Genomic DNA, 17,136 nt, shown 5'->3' with positions numbered 1-17,136 from the left:
TTTTATTATTATTAACTTGAGTATTTCTTATATACATTTCAGTGTTACTCCTTTCCGGTTTCAGGGCAACATCCCCTCCCCCTCCCCTTCCTTATGGGTGTTCCCCTCCCAACCCTCCCCCATTGCCCCCTCCCCCAACAATCACCTTCACTGGGGTTCAGTCTTAGCAGGACCCAGGGCTTCCCCTTCCACTGGTGCTCTTACTAGGATATTCATTGCTACCTATGAGGTCAGAGTCCAGGGTCAGCCCATGTATAGTCTTTAGGTAGTGGCTTAGTCCCTGGAAGCTCTGGTTGCTTGGCATTGTTGTACATATGGGGTCTCGAGCCCCTTCAAGCTCTTCCAGTTCTTTCTCTGATTCCTTCAACGGGGGTCCTATTCTCAGTTCAGTGGTTTGCTGCTGGCATTCGCCTCTGTATTTGCTGTATTCTGGCTGTGTCTCTCAGGAGCAATCTACATCCGGCTCCTGTCGGTCTGCACTTCTTTGCATCATCCATCTTGTCTAATTGGATGGGCACACAATTTTTTTAAAAAAAATACCTTTAAAAACCACTTTATCACAGAAATCTTTTTATTACTATATGAAAATGAAGAGTTTTTAAGTATACAGTCTTTGGTAATAAAAAAAATATGTTGTCATTAAGTATTCACAAGTGTTTCCCATATAACTTTAGAAATATATTCCCTCACCTCCATCCCTGCCCGAGGACATGGCCTCTACTCTATCACTTCTGTGAAAGACTTCAGGGTTCAGGCCAGGCTTGCCTTGGATCTGGGGCAATCCCCTTAGCCCTGAGCTTACAGGTAAGCGACCACAGGGGTGTGCCACCATCCCCAAGTTAAATCTAAGCATCTACTTGGATTTCTCCACTCTCCCCACTCTGGCCCGGGCCAGGGGTTGAATCTCCATCCTAGCACTTACCACACACATATTTCCCCCTTAGCTACATTCCCACCATACTTTGGCTCAGAAGGGTCTATAATGAATTTCCTATCTGCTATGTGGCACGCCAGTGGAAAGGTGGGTCCTGGTTTTTATACAGAGCCACAGTGAGATCAGGACTTTCATTTTGTGCAGTTTAGTGCAGTTCTCGGAGAATGGGAAGCCTAAGTACATGAACATGTATTTGGTAACACGAATCTGTTCTATAAGAACTGTCATGGAATGGCCCCACCAGCCTCAGGCACACACAGTGCTGGTATAGAGGTCACAGCAGTTAGCAAGATTCCTGAGGCTGGACTCCTTGTCTTGCCAGGGGCCTGAGAAAGAAGCCATGTTGGTGCCGTTCAGCAAAGTACTGAAACGATAAAACCAGACACACGGGTGAGACACAAGCAAGGCAGCGCAATATATCAACAAGTTTTCCAAGTAGCAGAAAGAAAACCTACTCTGAGTAGATCTGTTGTCATAACCAGTGAAATGAGACCCAACCAAACGAAGTTTGCCCCTTTAGTTGATGTTAGTACAGAACGCTGACCATTGTCTGCACGGGGCCCAGCTCCTAAACTCATCCAGTTAGAAATGGCATTTACTGTTCAACATCTTTAGTCATCAAGGAAATGCAAATCAAAACAACCCTGAGATTTCACCTCACACCAGTGAGAATGGCAAAGATCAAAAGCTCAGGTGACAGCAGATGCTGGCGAGGATGTGGAGAAAGAGGAACACTCCTCCATTGTTGGTGGGATTGTGAACTGGCACAACCATTCTGGAAATCAGTCTGGAGGTTCCTCAGAAAATTGGACATTGAACTGCCTGAGGATCCAGCTATACCTCTCTTGGGCATATGCCCAAAAGATGCCCCAACATATAAAAAGACCGTGCTCCACTATGTTCGCCATGCCTTATTTATAATAGCCAGAAGCTGGAAAGAACCCAGATGCCCTTCAACAGAGGAATGGATACAGAAAATGTGGTACATCTACACAATGGAATATTACTCAGCTATCAAAAACAATGACTTTATGAAATTCATAGGCAAATGATCGGAACTGGAAAATATCATCCTGAGTGAGGTAACCCAATCACAGAAAAACACACACGGTATGCACTCATTGATAAGTGGCTATTAGCCCAAATGCTTGAATTACCCTAGATGCCTAGAACAAATGAAACTCAAGACGGATGATCAAAATGTGAATGCTTCACTCCTTCTTTAAAAGGGGAACAAGAATACCCTTGGCAGGGAAGAGAGAGGCAAAGATTAAAACAGAGACTGAAGGAACACCCATTCAGAGCCTGCCCCACATGTGGCCCATGCATATACAGCCATCCAATTAGAGAAGATGGATGAACCAAAGAAGTGCAGGCCGATAGGAGCCGGATGTAGATCGCTCCTGAGAGACACAGCCAGAATACAGCAAACACAGAGGCATATGCCAGCAGCAAACCACTGATTTGAGAATAGGACCCCCGTTGAAGGAATCAGAGAAAGAACTGGAAGAGCTTGAAGGGGCTCGAGACCCCATATGTACAACAATGCCAAGCAACCAGAGCTTCCAGGGACTAAGCCACTACCTAAAGACTATACATGGACTGACCCTGGACTCTGACCTCATAGGTAGCAATGAATATCCTAGTAAGAGCACCAGTGGAAGGGGAAGCTCTGGGTCCTGCTAAGACTGAACCCCCCAGTGAACTAGACTGTCGGGGGGAGGGCGGCAATGGGGGGAGGGGGGGAGGGGACACCCATAAGGAAGGGGGGGGAGGGAAGGGGATGTTTGCCCGGAAACCGGGAAAGGGAATAACACTCGAAATGTATATAAGAAATACTCAAGTTAATAAAAAAAGAAAGAAAGAAAGAAAGAAATGTCATTTACACACAGTTGAGAGGGAAAAGGCCTTATAAATGATTCAGAATTCAATTTAATAAAAATATAAGCTGACTACCTAGGGCCACTTTCCTCTTGAGAAAGAAAAAAACTGTTTACACTTCATTGGTATAAATTAATTAGACAAAGGTATTTCTCTTTTCAATTTTTTGATTTTCATTTCATTCAAACAGAAACAGAATTATGTCACTTTCCCCCACTTTGCCTCCCTCCACCCCCTCCCACTTACCATCCCTCAAATCCCTCTCATATTACCCTCTATTCTTACATGCATAGACAGACAGACAGACAGATCCAGCTGCTATTTTTTCCCAATTATATGTCCATGGGCAGGAGTGGGTGTGTGCATGTGAGTGGGGTGCCTGCAGAGGACTTAAGCATGGGACCCCTCTGGAGCTGGAGTTCAGATGGTTGGAAGCACCCAGTGTGCATGCGGAACTAGGACTCGGGTCCTCCCCAACAGCAGCCTCCTAGTCCCTCTGCAAGAGTAGCATCTGAACTACTTGAGCCAGATGCCAGTTGACTTGTGAGTGGCTTTGTTTGGTGTTTTTGGCCCCTGAAAACATTTCTTTTGGTTTCTAGATGCCAGTGACTCTTAGATTATACCTTTAGAAAATCCACTGAGAACACCAATTAGGACCGACAAACAGAAGAACAATCTATCCAGTTTATAAATTCCGCTTTAGCAGTAAAGGAATTTAGTGACTCGCTTACTTTTACTTGGTTTCTTAACCTGTTATAGAGCTAACATCTGTTGTCTCATGCACTCCATACAGCTTCCATGGCGCTGTACTCACACCCTCGCTCTCCCAACATCCAGAAGTCCCCTTCGTGTAAGAGGATATGCTAAGAAGGAGCAGCAGCCCTGGTGCTCGCCTACCTCTGGAAGAGCTCTCTGCAGCACACATATGTCTCATAGGTTCTACTGGTGAAATTTGTGTTTAAGAATGAGACACAGTCAGTTTCAGCGCCTCTGGGAACATAGAGGATTCCTGCATGGAGGAGAAAGAATGACTTCAAGGAGGAAGATTTGGCACATGGCCCCCAAAGGTCTATACTTCTTGGTTGGATGTAGATTAGGTGACTGTGGGATGGATGGTTAGTTAAATAAACCTTCTGAGAGAGATCCTGTGATCTCTGCAAGAGATCTCTGCAAGATGCTTGGCCACCTACCTGCCATACAGGCACTGACGAAGGAAACACAGGCACCTGTGAAGAGGGCCCTGACCACAAGCTTGCACAAGTCACTCTTCCGTTGGGGAACCATGGATGCTATAGGAAACAAAAGAAAGCAATTGATGTCTTCCTCACACAGCAAGGAGGTGTAGCCCATGAGTCCCCATTAGAAAAATGCAAAAAAAAAAAAAAAAAAAAGCAGGTCCAATGAATAGTGTTCTTTGACAAACCACCTAAGGCTGTTAAGCTTCCTTAAGAGGTGTATACATAAGTTAGTCTTGATTTATAACTCAGACTTCTCCTGGATCAAGGATTGTATATCTGACCCTTACCTCAGTGGTTCTGGAACACATTCAAGATAAATCTGAATCAAGCAGGGCTCTGAGCACCTCAAGCAAGGACAGGTGCCTGTGTTGTACAGTTGAGATCTACACTGTTAAGTCCAGACTGGAACTATATGGACCATTTTGAGCCCAGCCCAGAGACACAGCTATCATGTGACAGACATACAGAAATGTGGGTGAGTATTTAACAGAGAGGAAAAAGATAACCCAAAAGGAAATTCTTTCATCTTCACATGATTTAATCAGCTATCAATGACATAAATTTAGTGAATCTATCCCAGAATATGATTGCTATAAATGACATTTTAACATTCATTTCATATTTAATTGCTTCTTAGACCCATTTCTAACTTGGCTCTTCCAAGGGCTCAACTCGAGATTTTGAAAGAAACTCAGATACAGCACACACACATACACACACACACACACACACAAATACACAGAGACTCTCACCACACAGACACACAGACACACACACACACACACACACACACAAACCCTCCAGACCACTCCCTCTATCCTGGTATTCCTGCAACCATCACCCACAGTCAGCACCCTGAATACCTCTGCTTCAAGTACTAACTACTCCTCAGTACTCCAGGACTCTCGGCTTTACCCAACAAGATAAGATACTCACTGACTCCACTTATCTGATATGTCTCCTGTTTATATTTGGCATTTTTAAATTCCTGTACAAATATTGCTCCAATAAATTTAAAAACTGTTGAGTAGGTTAATTTCAGAAAGTACACTTGGCAGTTTAGCAGCAAGGTAGAAATATAATTTTCATAACCTCTTTCTTAAAAGGAAGATAAAAATAAAGCACATTTGTGCCTTGGAGAAAGGAGAAGAGGGAGATAAGACATCGATTATAAAGGATATACGGTAGTCAGACTGACTGCGATAGCTCTGAGTTATGTGTGGCCTGAGAGGTCCACTCCATTCCAGCTTCTCTAGCGAGCCTCAGCTTTGCAGTGAGCTAAGGCTGGATCTGCCTGGCATGTAGAGGACCTGGGAGAATTGAACAACTCACTCAAGCCTCCCAGTGTGATTCCTATGGAAGTAAGATTGGCAAATCCACAGAGAGAAAATGTTGCAATGATTTCAGCCTTCACCTGGGGGGAAACAAGTAGATAAATTTAGGCCTAGTAAATTCCAACCTAGGCTCAGAACCAGATTGGAAGTTCCAGGGCACACCAAATCTTTCTTACAGTGCTCTAAGGAATCACAAATGGTGCTCAGAAAACAACCAGCCCCAGTTACAACCACTGTCATGATATGGTAATACTACACAACTCCTGACCCAACAGGATTCTTACTAGAGATACAGAGAAAATGACCTAGATGCAAAGGGAGAGGCAAGAAAGATTGTTTCATAGAAGTTTGAATGTGCACATAAATGGAATTAGGACATCCAGGAGAAGATATGTTCTTTGGACTGTCCCAATGTAAGGAACAGCAATCAGCTCATAGATCAAAGTTGGGTCAGAATGCAAAAGAGAAAGAACACAGACCTGGAGCAGAAGCTTGGGTACTGACACACATGCTTCTGATGGTCTCGTGCTTAGGCTGGGACACTAAGAAACACCTTGGGCCCCCAATATTTGTGTGGCACATTGTGCCTTCCCTCAAATATGCTTCTCGCTCTGTAATTTGCTGGATTGTCACTTACAGAAATCCACTGTTTCTCGCCATTGATCCACTCTTCGACTCCAGAGAGACGTTTGTTCTTGTACTGAGACAGTTGTTGATAGGCCACAAATTCATTTATGAAGAATTTGACTCCTACTATCTCAGCCACCAATGGGCAGTCTGCCCACTGTACACCCATCATGAAAACCATGGGTCTTAGGACATAGGAGCAGATGACCTGAGGGACAGAGAAAGAAAGGTAAAGAAGAGCAGACAAAGGTCAGATGCCGGGAGTCACTCCAGACACTTAGGCTCCTCTCCTTTCTCCACCACCTTTTCTGCCTCAGGATTGCAGCTTACTGAGGGTCAGGAAAACAAGCCCAACACATATAAGACTTTACCTGGAAAGTGAGTCCATGGATATCCACCATTTCCCCCAGCCAGGAAAGGGTAGAATTGATGAAAGCCAATACAGCCAGAAAGGCAATCAGGTTGGCTGCAACATTAGCAACAAGGCCTATGGCATCTGTGGCTCCATTGCTCGCGGCTTCCAGAATATTCCTCTCTTCCCTGTGGTTATCGGGCATAGAGAAAGAATATGCTACCTACAGTAGTCTCAGCTCCTCAGAGAGGAGAAGCTCCATTGACCCTAAAGTGGAAGAAGTGGGCAGCCAGCCACCGTGAGGGGTGATGCGACTCCTTAGCAATTACAATAGTAGACATTTCTCTGAAGTGATTCAGATGCTCTTGCTATGAAAGTCTGATGCCTAGAACTTGGAATATTTTTATATAAGGCACTAATACAGGTGGGAAAGTTAAATCCAAACAAGACAAAAATTGAAAATGATTAGCTGGGAAGCCAAAATAGCAAAAGGAGACATGGGGTGACAGACCTTCTTCCTTTGGGGAAACTGGAAGTCTCTAGTGCACTAGGCTTCTCTAGGTAGCACACATCACCATCTCCTGAATTTTCCCCTGCTCACCCTCGAGGCAGCTTCACTCCCTCCTTGCTCTTGAACTTGGACTCTTCTACTTCTGGATATACCAGTTTGGACAAGGCAAGTGCACAAGGGGCAGCCATCACTGAGGCAGAAATCAAGGATGATGCATCAATCTGTAAAGCCAGATGGGGATTAGCACCACTGTAGGGCTCAACGTGGGTGCACCAAGAGCGATTCTGTTGACTGTGCCTCACCCCAAAGGATATGAAGGCTCCCAACACTGTGCCTGCTATAGTAGCAAAGCCTCCAGTCATCACTGCATGGATTTCAGAGAGGGTCATGTCTGCAAGGTAGGGACGGATGAGCAGAGGTGCCTCTGTCTAAAAACAAAGAGAAATAGTCACATACCGAGAGAGTATTACTCCTCATGTCAAAGTGCTTAGCCCAGGAAGGGAATGGGCCTATCAGATACATGCCCTTCCAGCTAGTGGACAAAGTCCTGCCCAATCATCTCCTTGCTGGTCTGTTTTCAAGTGTTCCTATATCATGTTATAGAATACTGTAGACAACTGGTGATCATTCACTTTATTTGCCATGCCTAAATCCATGCACCTAGCGAATAAATTATAGCATAGAGCTCACTTGTTGATCGCACACTAGATGCCTATAAAGCATGCATTAAAGGAACTGAAAATAGCTTGTGTAAGCAAATGCTTTATGAAATAATAAGAAAATACTGTCAAGCCAGCAAGAAAGTTCAGCCAGAAGACCTGAGGACAATATCTAGAACCCATATGGTAGATAGAAGGAAAGAAGAAACCAACATCTACAAGTTGTCTTCTAACCTCCACATGAGAGCCATGATACAAGAGTACTTACACACACACACACACACACACACACACACACACACACACAGAGAGAGAGAGAGAGAGAGAGAGAGAGACTGAGAGAGAGAGAGTGAGTTATTAAATAAGCACAATGCAATTTTTAATGAAACATCTGTAATTGCCTATTAATTAGGAAGATTCAGAGAGGAAATTTCCTAACTCAATCCATGAGGTCATTTATCCTTTAATAAGTGTCAGCAAAAGGATTTATTAGCATGCAAGATTCCTAGAAGATTAGAGTCTAGGTTGAAAAATTCAACTGATTATAAATAATTTTAGCAATATGTAAGATCATGAAAAAATCTAGACATATTCTGAAAATAGATCAAAAGCAGATAAGTAACCCAAAGCTTTGGGAGAGAAAGACCCCCAATGTTAATTTCTTACTCATTTGAAAAACAATTGTCCCTAATGTTGATTTGACCAGTCGATAGCATAGATTTAACACTGGAATGGTTAATGTTCATTATCAATAATTGATAGAATCTCCTTAAAAATGACTCTAGGGATGCCTGTGAGGGGTTATCTTGATAGGTCAGCCTGTGTGAGCTCATTTTAATTAGGTGAATTGAAGTGGGAAGACCCACTCCCTAGGCTTGGATCCTGCATGCTGGGCACCAACATCACTCTTCAGCTGCCTTAAGCTCCTGTCACCAAGCTCTTCCCCACAGGATGGCTGTACTCTCAGACTATGAGTACAATAATTCCCTTCTCTCTTTATATGTCTTTTTCCATGGTGGTTCATCACAGCAAAGGGGAAAGACACCCATTCCACACAAACACTTCCTCTTCTACCACACAGATAGATGCACTTAGAAAGATGCTGTGTGAAGAAGAGCCCTGCTAGTCCTGAGAAAGACAAGCCATTGCCTCCCCAGAGACCTTGGAAAGCCACAGGAATTCACATCAAGAAAGCAGAGGTAGCTCAGCCATTCTTCCTAGCTCAAGAGGGAATAAGGTTAGGAGGCTAGGACTTTCACCTACAATCCTGTGTGAGAAGCTGCATCAGTGGCTAAGAACAACCTTCTAAATAGTGTGTCTTGACTGTGTGTTAGTCATCTAGGGTCAAGCAATGAACTGAGTTTTCCAAGACCCTCTGAGGACTTTCATAAGGGATTGACTACCCCACAGTCTTCATTTCTCTGCTTTTCACAAGAAAAATGAGCACATCAAGATTCTTGGTGACACATGCCTTTATGTCCAGCACTTGGGAGAGGGAGGCAGGAAGTTCAGAAATTCCAGTTCAAACTCAACCACATAGTGACTATGAGGTCAGTCTGGGCTACATACCCGCGTCTTAGAAAACCAGGAAGGGTTTCCGGTTACTGCCCTCATGGCAAGCTGGAACCCAACCCGAAGGTGCGACTTTAGGCCCAAGACCAGAGGTACGACCAACTTTTCTGCTCCATGTGACCTGCCTGGTGGACTTAGGACACACAAAGGCAAAATTCCTCTGGGACCAGACACTTGTGGTTGCTAGCTCTGCCTGAACCTCGCTGATCTCGGCCCACAGCTCCCTACTCCCAAACACCATGGGAGAGAGAGCTGATTGCCCAGACATGTGGGGACTCTTGAGACCGCAGGGCAGGAGAGACTTCCAGTACTGTGCACTTTGCCTACAACACTGGCCCAAGAGGAAACTGTATAGGGATGCTGGGAACAGGAAGATAGGTGCACTCATGCTGTAGGAGCCCTACAGTCCACACTGGGTCCGAATCTGAAGGGACCCCATCAAACAGCTCCAAGCACCCAAATCCCATGGGAAGAAGAAGTAGACCTTCAGAGGGGTAGACACACCTGGGAAACCAGAGAAGACTACTCTCTGCCCACATTTCTGACACTAGAGGAAAACACCAAGCGCCATCTGGGCCCCCTGTGCACAGGGACCTGGGAGAAAGAGGGGGAGGCCTTTCTTGTAACTGCCCTCACAGAGAGCTGAACCCCAGCCTCAAGGAACGACTACAGGCCTGAGACCAGAGGTAATATCAACATTTCTGCTCCAAGTGACCTGCTTGGGGAACTTAGGACACAAGCCAACAGGAACAGCTGAAAGCCAGTAGACAGGAAGGACTACATGCCTGAAAGCAGAACACTCTGTTCCCATAACTGTGTGAAAGAAAAGAGGAAAACAAGTCTACAGCACTCCTGACACGCAGGCTTATAGGACAGTCAAACCACTGTCAGAAATAGCAGAACAAGGTAACACCAGAGACAACCTGATGGCGAGAGGCAATCAAAGGAAACCAAGCAACAGAAATCAAGAAGACATGGCATCATCAGAGCCCAATTCTCCAACCAAAGCAAACACTGAATATCCAAACACACCAGAAAAGCAAGATCTTGATTGTAAATCACATTTGATTGTGATGATGGAGGACTTAAAGAAAGACATGAAGAACTCCCTAAGAGAAACACAGGAAAACAAAAATAAACAAGTAGAAGCCTATAGAGAGGAATCACAAAAATCCCTGAGAGAATTCCAGGAAAACACAATCAAACAGTTTAAGAAATTAAAACTGAAAATAGAAGCAATAAAGAAAGGAAAAAGGGAGACAACCCTGGATATAGAAAACCAAAAGAAGAGACAAGGAGCTGCAGATACAAGCATCACCAACAGAATGCAAGAGATAGAAGAGAGAGAATCTCAGGAGCAGAAGATTCCATAGAAATCATTGACTCAACTGTCAAAGATAATGTAAAGTGGAAAAAGCTACTGGTCCAAAACATACAGGAAATCCAGGATTCAATGAGAAGATCAAACCTAAGGATAATAGGTATAGAAGAGAGTGAAGACTCCCAGCTCAAAGGACCAGTAAATATCTTCAACAAAATCATAGAAGAAAACTTCCCTAACCTAAAGAAAGAGATACCCATAAGCATACAAGAAGCCTACAGAACTCCAAATAGATTGGACCAGAAAAGAAACTCCTCCTGTCACATAATAGTCAAAACACCAAATGCACAAAAGAAAGAAAGAATATTAAAAGCAGTAAGGGAAAAAGGTCAAGTAACATATAAAGGCAGACTAATCAGAATTACACCAGACTTCTCATCACAGACTTTGAAAGCCAGAAGATCCCGGACAGATATCACACAGACCCTAAGAGAACACAAATGCCAGCCTAGGTTACTGTATCCAGCAAAACTCTCAATTAACATAGATGGAGAAACCAAGATATTCCATGACAAAACCAAATTTACACAATATCTTTCTACAAATCCATCACTACAAAGGATAATAAATGGTAAAACCCAACATAAGGAGGAAAGCTAGATCCTAGAAAAAGCGAGACACTAATCATCTTGGCAACAAAACAAAGAGAAGAAAACCACACAACATAAACTCACATCCAAATACAAATATAACAGGAAGCAACAATCACTATTCCTTAATATCTCTCAACATCAATGGACTCAATTTCCCAATAAAAAGACATAGATTAAGAAACTAGATATGCAATGAGGACACTGCATTCTGTTGCCTACAGGAAACACACCTCAGAGACAATACAGACAATACCTCAGAGTGAAAGACGAGAAAACAACTTTCCAAGAAAATGGTCTGAAGAAGCAAATTGGCGTAGCCATCCTAATATCGAATAAAATCGATTTTCAACCAAAAGTCATCAAAAAAGATAAGGAAGGACACTTCATATTCATCAGAGGAAATATCCACCAAGATAACTCTCAATCAAAATATCTATGCTCCAAATACAAGGGCATCTACATACATAAAAGAAACCTTACTAAAGCTCAAAGCACACATTTCACCTCACAAAATAATAGTAAGAGATTTCAGCACCACATTCTCATCAATCAACAGATCATGGAAACAGAAAGTAAAGAGAAACATAGACAGACTAACAGAAGCCATGAACCAAATGGACTTAACAGACATTTATAGAACATTCTATCCTAAAACAAAAGGATATGCCTTCTTCTCACCACCTCATAGTACTTTCTCCAAAATCGACCATATAATTGGTCACAAAACAGGCCTAAACAGATACAGAAAGATAGAAATAATCCCATATGCCCATTCAGACCACCACAGGCTAAAGATGGTCTTCAATAATCATAAGGAAAGAACACCCACATGTACATGGAAGTTGAACAATTCTCTACTCAATGATAACCTGGTCAAGGAAGAAATAAAGAAAGAAAGTAAAGACATCTTAGAATTTAATGTAAATGAAGGCACAACATACCCAAACTTATGGGACACAATGAAAGCTGTGGTAAGAGGAAAACTCATAGCTCAGAGTGCCTGCAAAAAGAAACAGGAGATATCAGCAGCTTGACAGCACACCTAAAAACTCTACAACAAAAAGAAGCAAATACACCCGGGAGGAGTGGAAGGCAGGAAATAATCAAACTCAGAGCTAAAACCAACCAAGTAGAAACAAAAAGGACCATAGAAAGAATCAACAGAACCAAAAGCTGGATCTTTGAGAAAATCAACAAGATAGATAAACCCTTAGCCAGAATAATGAGAGGACAAAGAGAGTGTGTCCAAATTAAAAAATCAGAAATGAAAAGGGAGACATAACTACAGAATCAGAGGAAATTCAAAAAAGTCATCAGATGCTACTACAAAAGCTTATATTCAACAAAACTTGAAAATCTGCAGGAAATGGACAGTTTCTTAGACAGACATCAAAGTTAAATCAGGAACAAAATAAACCATTTAAACAACCCTATAACTCCTAAAGAAATAGAAGCAGTCATTAAAGATCTCCCGACCAAAGGGAGCTCAGGTCCAGATGGGTTCAGTGCAGAATTCTATCAGACCTTCATAAAAGACCTCATACCAATACTATCCAAACTATTCCACAAAATTGAAACAGATGGAGCACTACCAAATTCCTTCTATGAAGCCAGAATTACTCTTATACCTAAACTACACAAAGACCCAACAAAGAAAGAGAACTTCAGACCAACTTCCCTTATGAATATTGACGCAAAAATACTCAATAATATTCTGGCAAACCGAATCCAAGAGCACATCAAAACAATCATCCATCATGATCAAGTAGGCTTCATCCCAGGCATGGATGGGATGGTTTAATATACAGAAAACCATCAATGTAATCCACTATATAAACAAACTGAAAGAACAAAACCACATGATCATTTCATTACATGCTGAGAAAGCATTTGACAAAACTCAACACCCCTTCATGATAAAACTCCTGGAAAGAATAGGAATTCAATCCCCATACCTAAACATAGTAAAAGCCATATACACCAAACCAGTAGCTAACATTAAACTAAATGGAGAGAAACTTGAAGCAATCCCACTAAAATCAGGGACTAGACAAGGCTGCCCACTCGACCCCTACTTATTCAATATAGTTCTTGAATTTCTAACCAGAGCAACAGACAACAAAAGGAGATCAAAGGGATACAGATTGGTAAAGAAGAAGTCAAAATATCACTATTTGCAGATGATATGATAGTATATTTAAGTGATCCCAAAAGTTCCTCCAGAGAACTACTAAACCTGATAAACGCCTTCAGCAAAGTGGCTGGGTATAAAATTAACTCATATAAATCAGTAGCCTTTCTCTACACAAAAGAGAAACAAGCCAAGAAAGAAATTAGGGAAAGACACCCTTCATAATAGTCCCAAATAATATAAAATACATCGGTACGACTTTAACCAAGCAAGTGAAAGATCTGTATGATAAGAACTTCAAGACTCTGAAGAAAGAAATTGAAGAAAATCTCAGAAGATGCAAAGATCTCCCATGCTCATGGATTGGCAGTATTAATATAGTAAAATGGCCATTTTACCAAAAGCAATCTATAGATTCAATGCAATCCCCATCAAAATACCAATCCAATTCTTCAAAGAGTTAGACAGAACAATTTGCAAATTCATCTGGAATAACAAAAAACCCAGGATAGCTAAAACTATCCTCAACAATAAAAGGACTTCAGGGGGAATCGCTATCCCTGAACTCAAGCAGTATTACAGAGCAATAGTGATAAAAACTGCATGGTATTGGTACAGAGACAGACAGATAGACCAATGGAATAGAATTGAAGACCCAGAAATGAACCCCACACACCTATGGTCACTTGATTTTTTTTGACAAAGGAGCCAAAACCATCCAATGGAAAAAAGATAGCATTTTCAGCAAATGGTGCTGGTTCAACTGGAGGTCAACATGTAGAAGAATGCAGATAGATCCATGCTTATCACCCTGTACAAAGCTTAAGTCCAAGTGGATCAAGGACCTCCACATCAAACCAGACACACTCAAACTAATAGAAGAAAAACTAGGGAAGTATCTGGAACACATGGGCACTGAAAAAAATTTCCTGAACAAAACACCAATGGCTTATGCTCTAAGATCAAGAATCGACAAATGGGATCTCCTAAAACTACAAAGCTTCTGTAAGGCAAAGGACACTGTGGTCAGGACAAAAAAACCAACAGATTGGGAAAAGATCTTTACCAATCCTACAACAGATAGAGGCCTTATATCCAAAATATACAAAGAACTCAAAAGTTAGACCGAGGGAGACAAATAACCCTATTAAAAAAATGGGGTTCAGAGCTAAACAAAGAATTCACAGCTGAGGAATGCCGAATGGCTGAGAAACACCTAAAGAAATGTTCAACATCTTTAGTCATCAGGGAAATGCAAATCAAAACAACCCTGAGATTTCACCTCACACCAGTGAGAATGGCTAAGATCAAAAACTCAGGTGACAGCAAATGCTGGCGAGGATGTGGAGAAAGAGGAACACTCCTCCATTGTTGGTGGGGTTGCAGACTGGTACAACCATTCTGGAAATCAGTCTGGAGGTTTCTCAGAAAATTGGACATTGAACTGCCTGAGGATCCAGCTATACCTCTCTTGGGCATATACCCAAAAGATGCCCCAACATATAGAAAAGACACGTGCTCCACTATGTTCATCGCAGCCTTATTTATAATAGCCAGAAGCTGGAAAGAACCCAGATGCCCTTCAATAGAGGAATGGATACAGAAAATGTGGTACATCTACACAATGGAATATTACTCAGCTATCAAAAACAATGACTTTATGAAATTCGTAGGCAAATGGTTGGAACTGAAAAATATCATCCTGAGTGAGCTAACCCAATCACAGAAAGACATACATGGTATGTACTCATTGATAAGTGGCTATTAGCCCAAATGCTCGAATTACCCTAGATGCCTAGAACAAATGAAACTCCAGACGGATGATCAAAATGTGAATGCATATTGCTCCTGAGAGACACAGCCAGAATACAGCAAATACAGAGGCGAATGCCAGCAGCAAACCACTGAACTGAGAATAGGACCCCCGTTGAAGGAATCAGAGAAAGAACTGGAAGAGCTTGAAGGGGCTTGAGACCCCATATGTACAACAATGCCAAGCAACCAGAGCTTCCAGGGACCAAGCCACTACCCAAAGACTATATATGGACTGACCCTGGGCTCCAACTGCATAGGTAGTAATGATTAGTCCAATAAAGTAGCCCAAAAGGTAAAAAAAAAATAAAAGAACCTTGAGATTACACCTCAGACCAGTCAGAATGGCTAAGATCAAATACTACAGCAACAGCAGATGCTGGCAAGGATGTGGAGAAATAGGAACACTCCTCCATTGTTGGTGGGATTGCAGACTGGAACAACCATTGTGAAAATCAGTCTGGAGATTCCTCAGAAATTTGGACATTGAACTACCTGAGGACCCAGCTATATCTCTCTTGGGCATATACCCAAAAGATGCCTCAACATATAACAAAGACATGTGCTGCACTATGTTCATAGCAGCCTGATTTATAATAGCCAAAAGCTGGAAAGAACCCAGATTCCCTTCAACAGAGGAATGGATACAGAAAATGTGGTACATCAACACAATAGAGTACTATTCACCTATCAAAAGCAATGAATTTATGAAATTCATAGGCAAATGGATGGAACTGGAAAATATCATTCTGACTGAGGTAACTCAATGAAAAACACACATGGTATGCACTCATTGATAAGTGGATATTAGCACCAATACTCGAAATATGGTAAATGCACAGAACACATGAAACTCAAGAAGCATGACCAAAATGAGGATGTTTCACTCCTACTTTAAAAGAGGAACAAGAATACCCTTGGGAGGGGATAGAGAGGATAGAACAGAGGCTGAAGGAACGCCCATTCAGAGCCTGCCCCACATGTGGCCCATACATATACAGCCACCAAACTAGATAAGATGGATGAAGCAAAGAAGTGCAGGCCAACAGACACCGGATATAGATCTCTCCTGAGAGACACAGCCAGAATACAGCAAATACATAGGCCAATGCCAGCACAAACCACTGAACTGAGAACAGGACCCCCGTTCAAAGAATCAGAGAAAGGACTGAAAGAGTTTTAAGTGGCTTGAGACCCCATATGAACAACAATGCCAAGCAACCAGAGCTTCCAGGGACTAAACCACTACCCAAAGACTATACGTGGACTGACCTTGGGCTCCAACCTCATAGGTAGCAATGAATAGCCTAGTAAGGGCCTCAGTGGAAGGGGAAGCCCTTGGTCCTGCCAAGGCTGGACCCCCAGTGAATTTGATTGTTGGGAGTAAGGCGGTAATGGGGGGGAGGATTGGGAGGGGAACACCAATATATAAGGGGAGGTTGAGGGGCTAGGGGGATGTTGGCATGGAAACCGGGAAAGGGAATTACATTTGAAATGTAAATAAGAAATACCCAATTTAATAAAGATGGGGGGGAAAAGAGAAAGAAAAACATGAAGGAAGGAGGTGTGGAGGGAAGGGAAGGGAAAATACTCTTTGTAAATTTGTTCTGTGTAAAGTTCTTGGTTCTCGAGAGATTAGAAAAGCAGAAGGCTCCAGGGAACTTACCATTCCCACAAAGATATTTCCTGCCACAGCCAGGGTCTCTGCAGCTGTGGTACCCATGGTGATTTGCAGGAACCAGGCAATCTACAAGAACCCAGACACATTAATCTTCAACATTAGCAGGAGTCTTGGATATTCTCCAGCAAAAGCCACCCCCCCCCTTTATTCCATTGGGTGGTAAAGAAACGCAGGCCCAGAGAAATAGTATGGCCCAGAGTAACAGAAGTTGCAAACATTAGCCAGGCAGAACTCAGGCCTTGGGGTTTCTAGAACAAGCAAAGTCAGCCCAGTATGAAAGAACTTTTTACCATGTTCTGCCTCCAGCCCATCTCAGGTCTGGGTAATCATTTGATACCAGGAGGCTTCAGAGAGATGGACTTTTCAAATTGGTTCTGTTTCTCCACATCCCACATATGAACTTTCTCCCCCGATGTAAGTATGAATTCAT

The 17,136-nt window shown here is 42.6% G+C and overlaps 1 protein-coding gene across 1 annotated transcript in view; it reads right to left on the bottom strand.

The window, feature by feature from the left end:
• Positions 1 to 553: 553 nt before the first annotated feature.
• The window catches only part of LOC116900962 (sodium/nucleoside cotransporter 2-like), a 28,892-nt gene continuing 12,309 nt past the window's right edge, over positions 554 to 17,136 (bottom strand). Inside the window, exons 10-18 of the mRNA XM_032902594.1 lie at positions 16,692 to 16,772; positions 7,180 to 7,305; positions 6,968 to 7,098; positions 6,386 to 6,554; positions 6,025 to 6,222; positions 5,386 to 5,467; positions 4,006 to 4,104; positions 3,713 to 3,824; positions 554 to 1,298 (exon numbers count right to left, since the gene is read on the bottom strand). Coding sequence (XP_032758485.1) covers positions 1,181 to 1,298; positions 3,713 to 3,824; positions 4,006 to 4,104; positions 5,386 to 5,467; positions 6,025 to 6,222; positions 6,386 to 6,554; positions 6,968 to 7,098; positions 7,180 to 7,305; positions 16,692 to 16,772 — 1,116 coding nt within the window. The 3' untranslated portion in view covers positions 554 to 1,180. The remainder of the gene's footprint in view (positions 1,299 to 3,712; positions 3,825 to 4,005; positions 4,105 to 5,385; positions 5,468 to 6,024; positions 6,223 to 6,385; positions 6,555 to 6,967; positions 7,099 to 7,179; positions 7,306 to 16,691; positions 16,773 to 17,136) is intronic.

This window comes from Rattus rattus, chromosome 5 (assembly GCF_011064425.1).
Source record: "Rattus rattus isolate New Zealand chromosome 5, Rrattus_CSIRO_v1, whole genome shotgun sequence".
In the NCBI taxonomy this organism is placed as follows: domain Eukaryota; kingdom Metazoa; phylum Chordata; class Mammalia; order Rodentia; family Muridae; genus Rattus; species Rattus rattus.
Note: the sequence above shows the minus strand (reverse complement) of the source record. Positions and strands in the feature narration are given on the sequence as shown.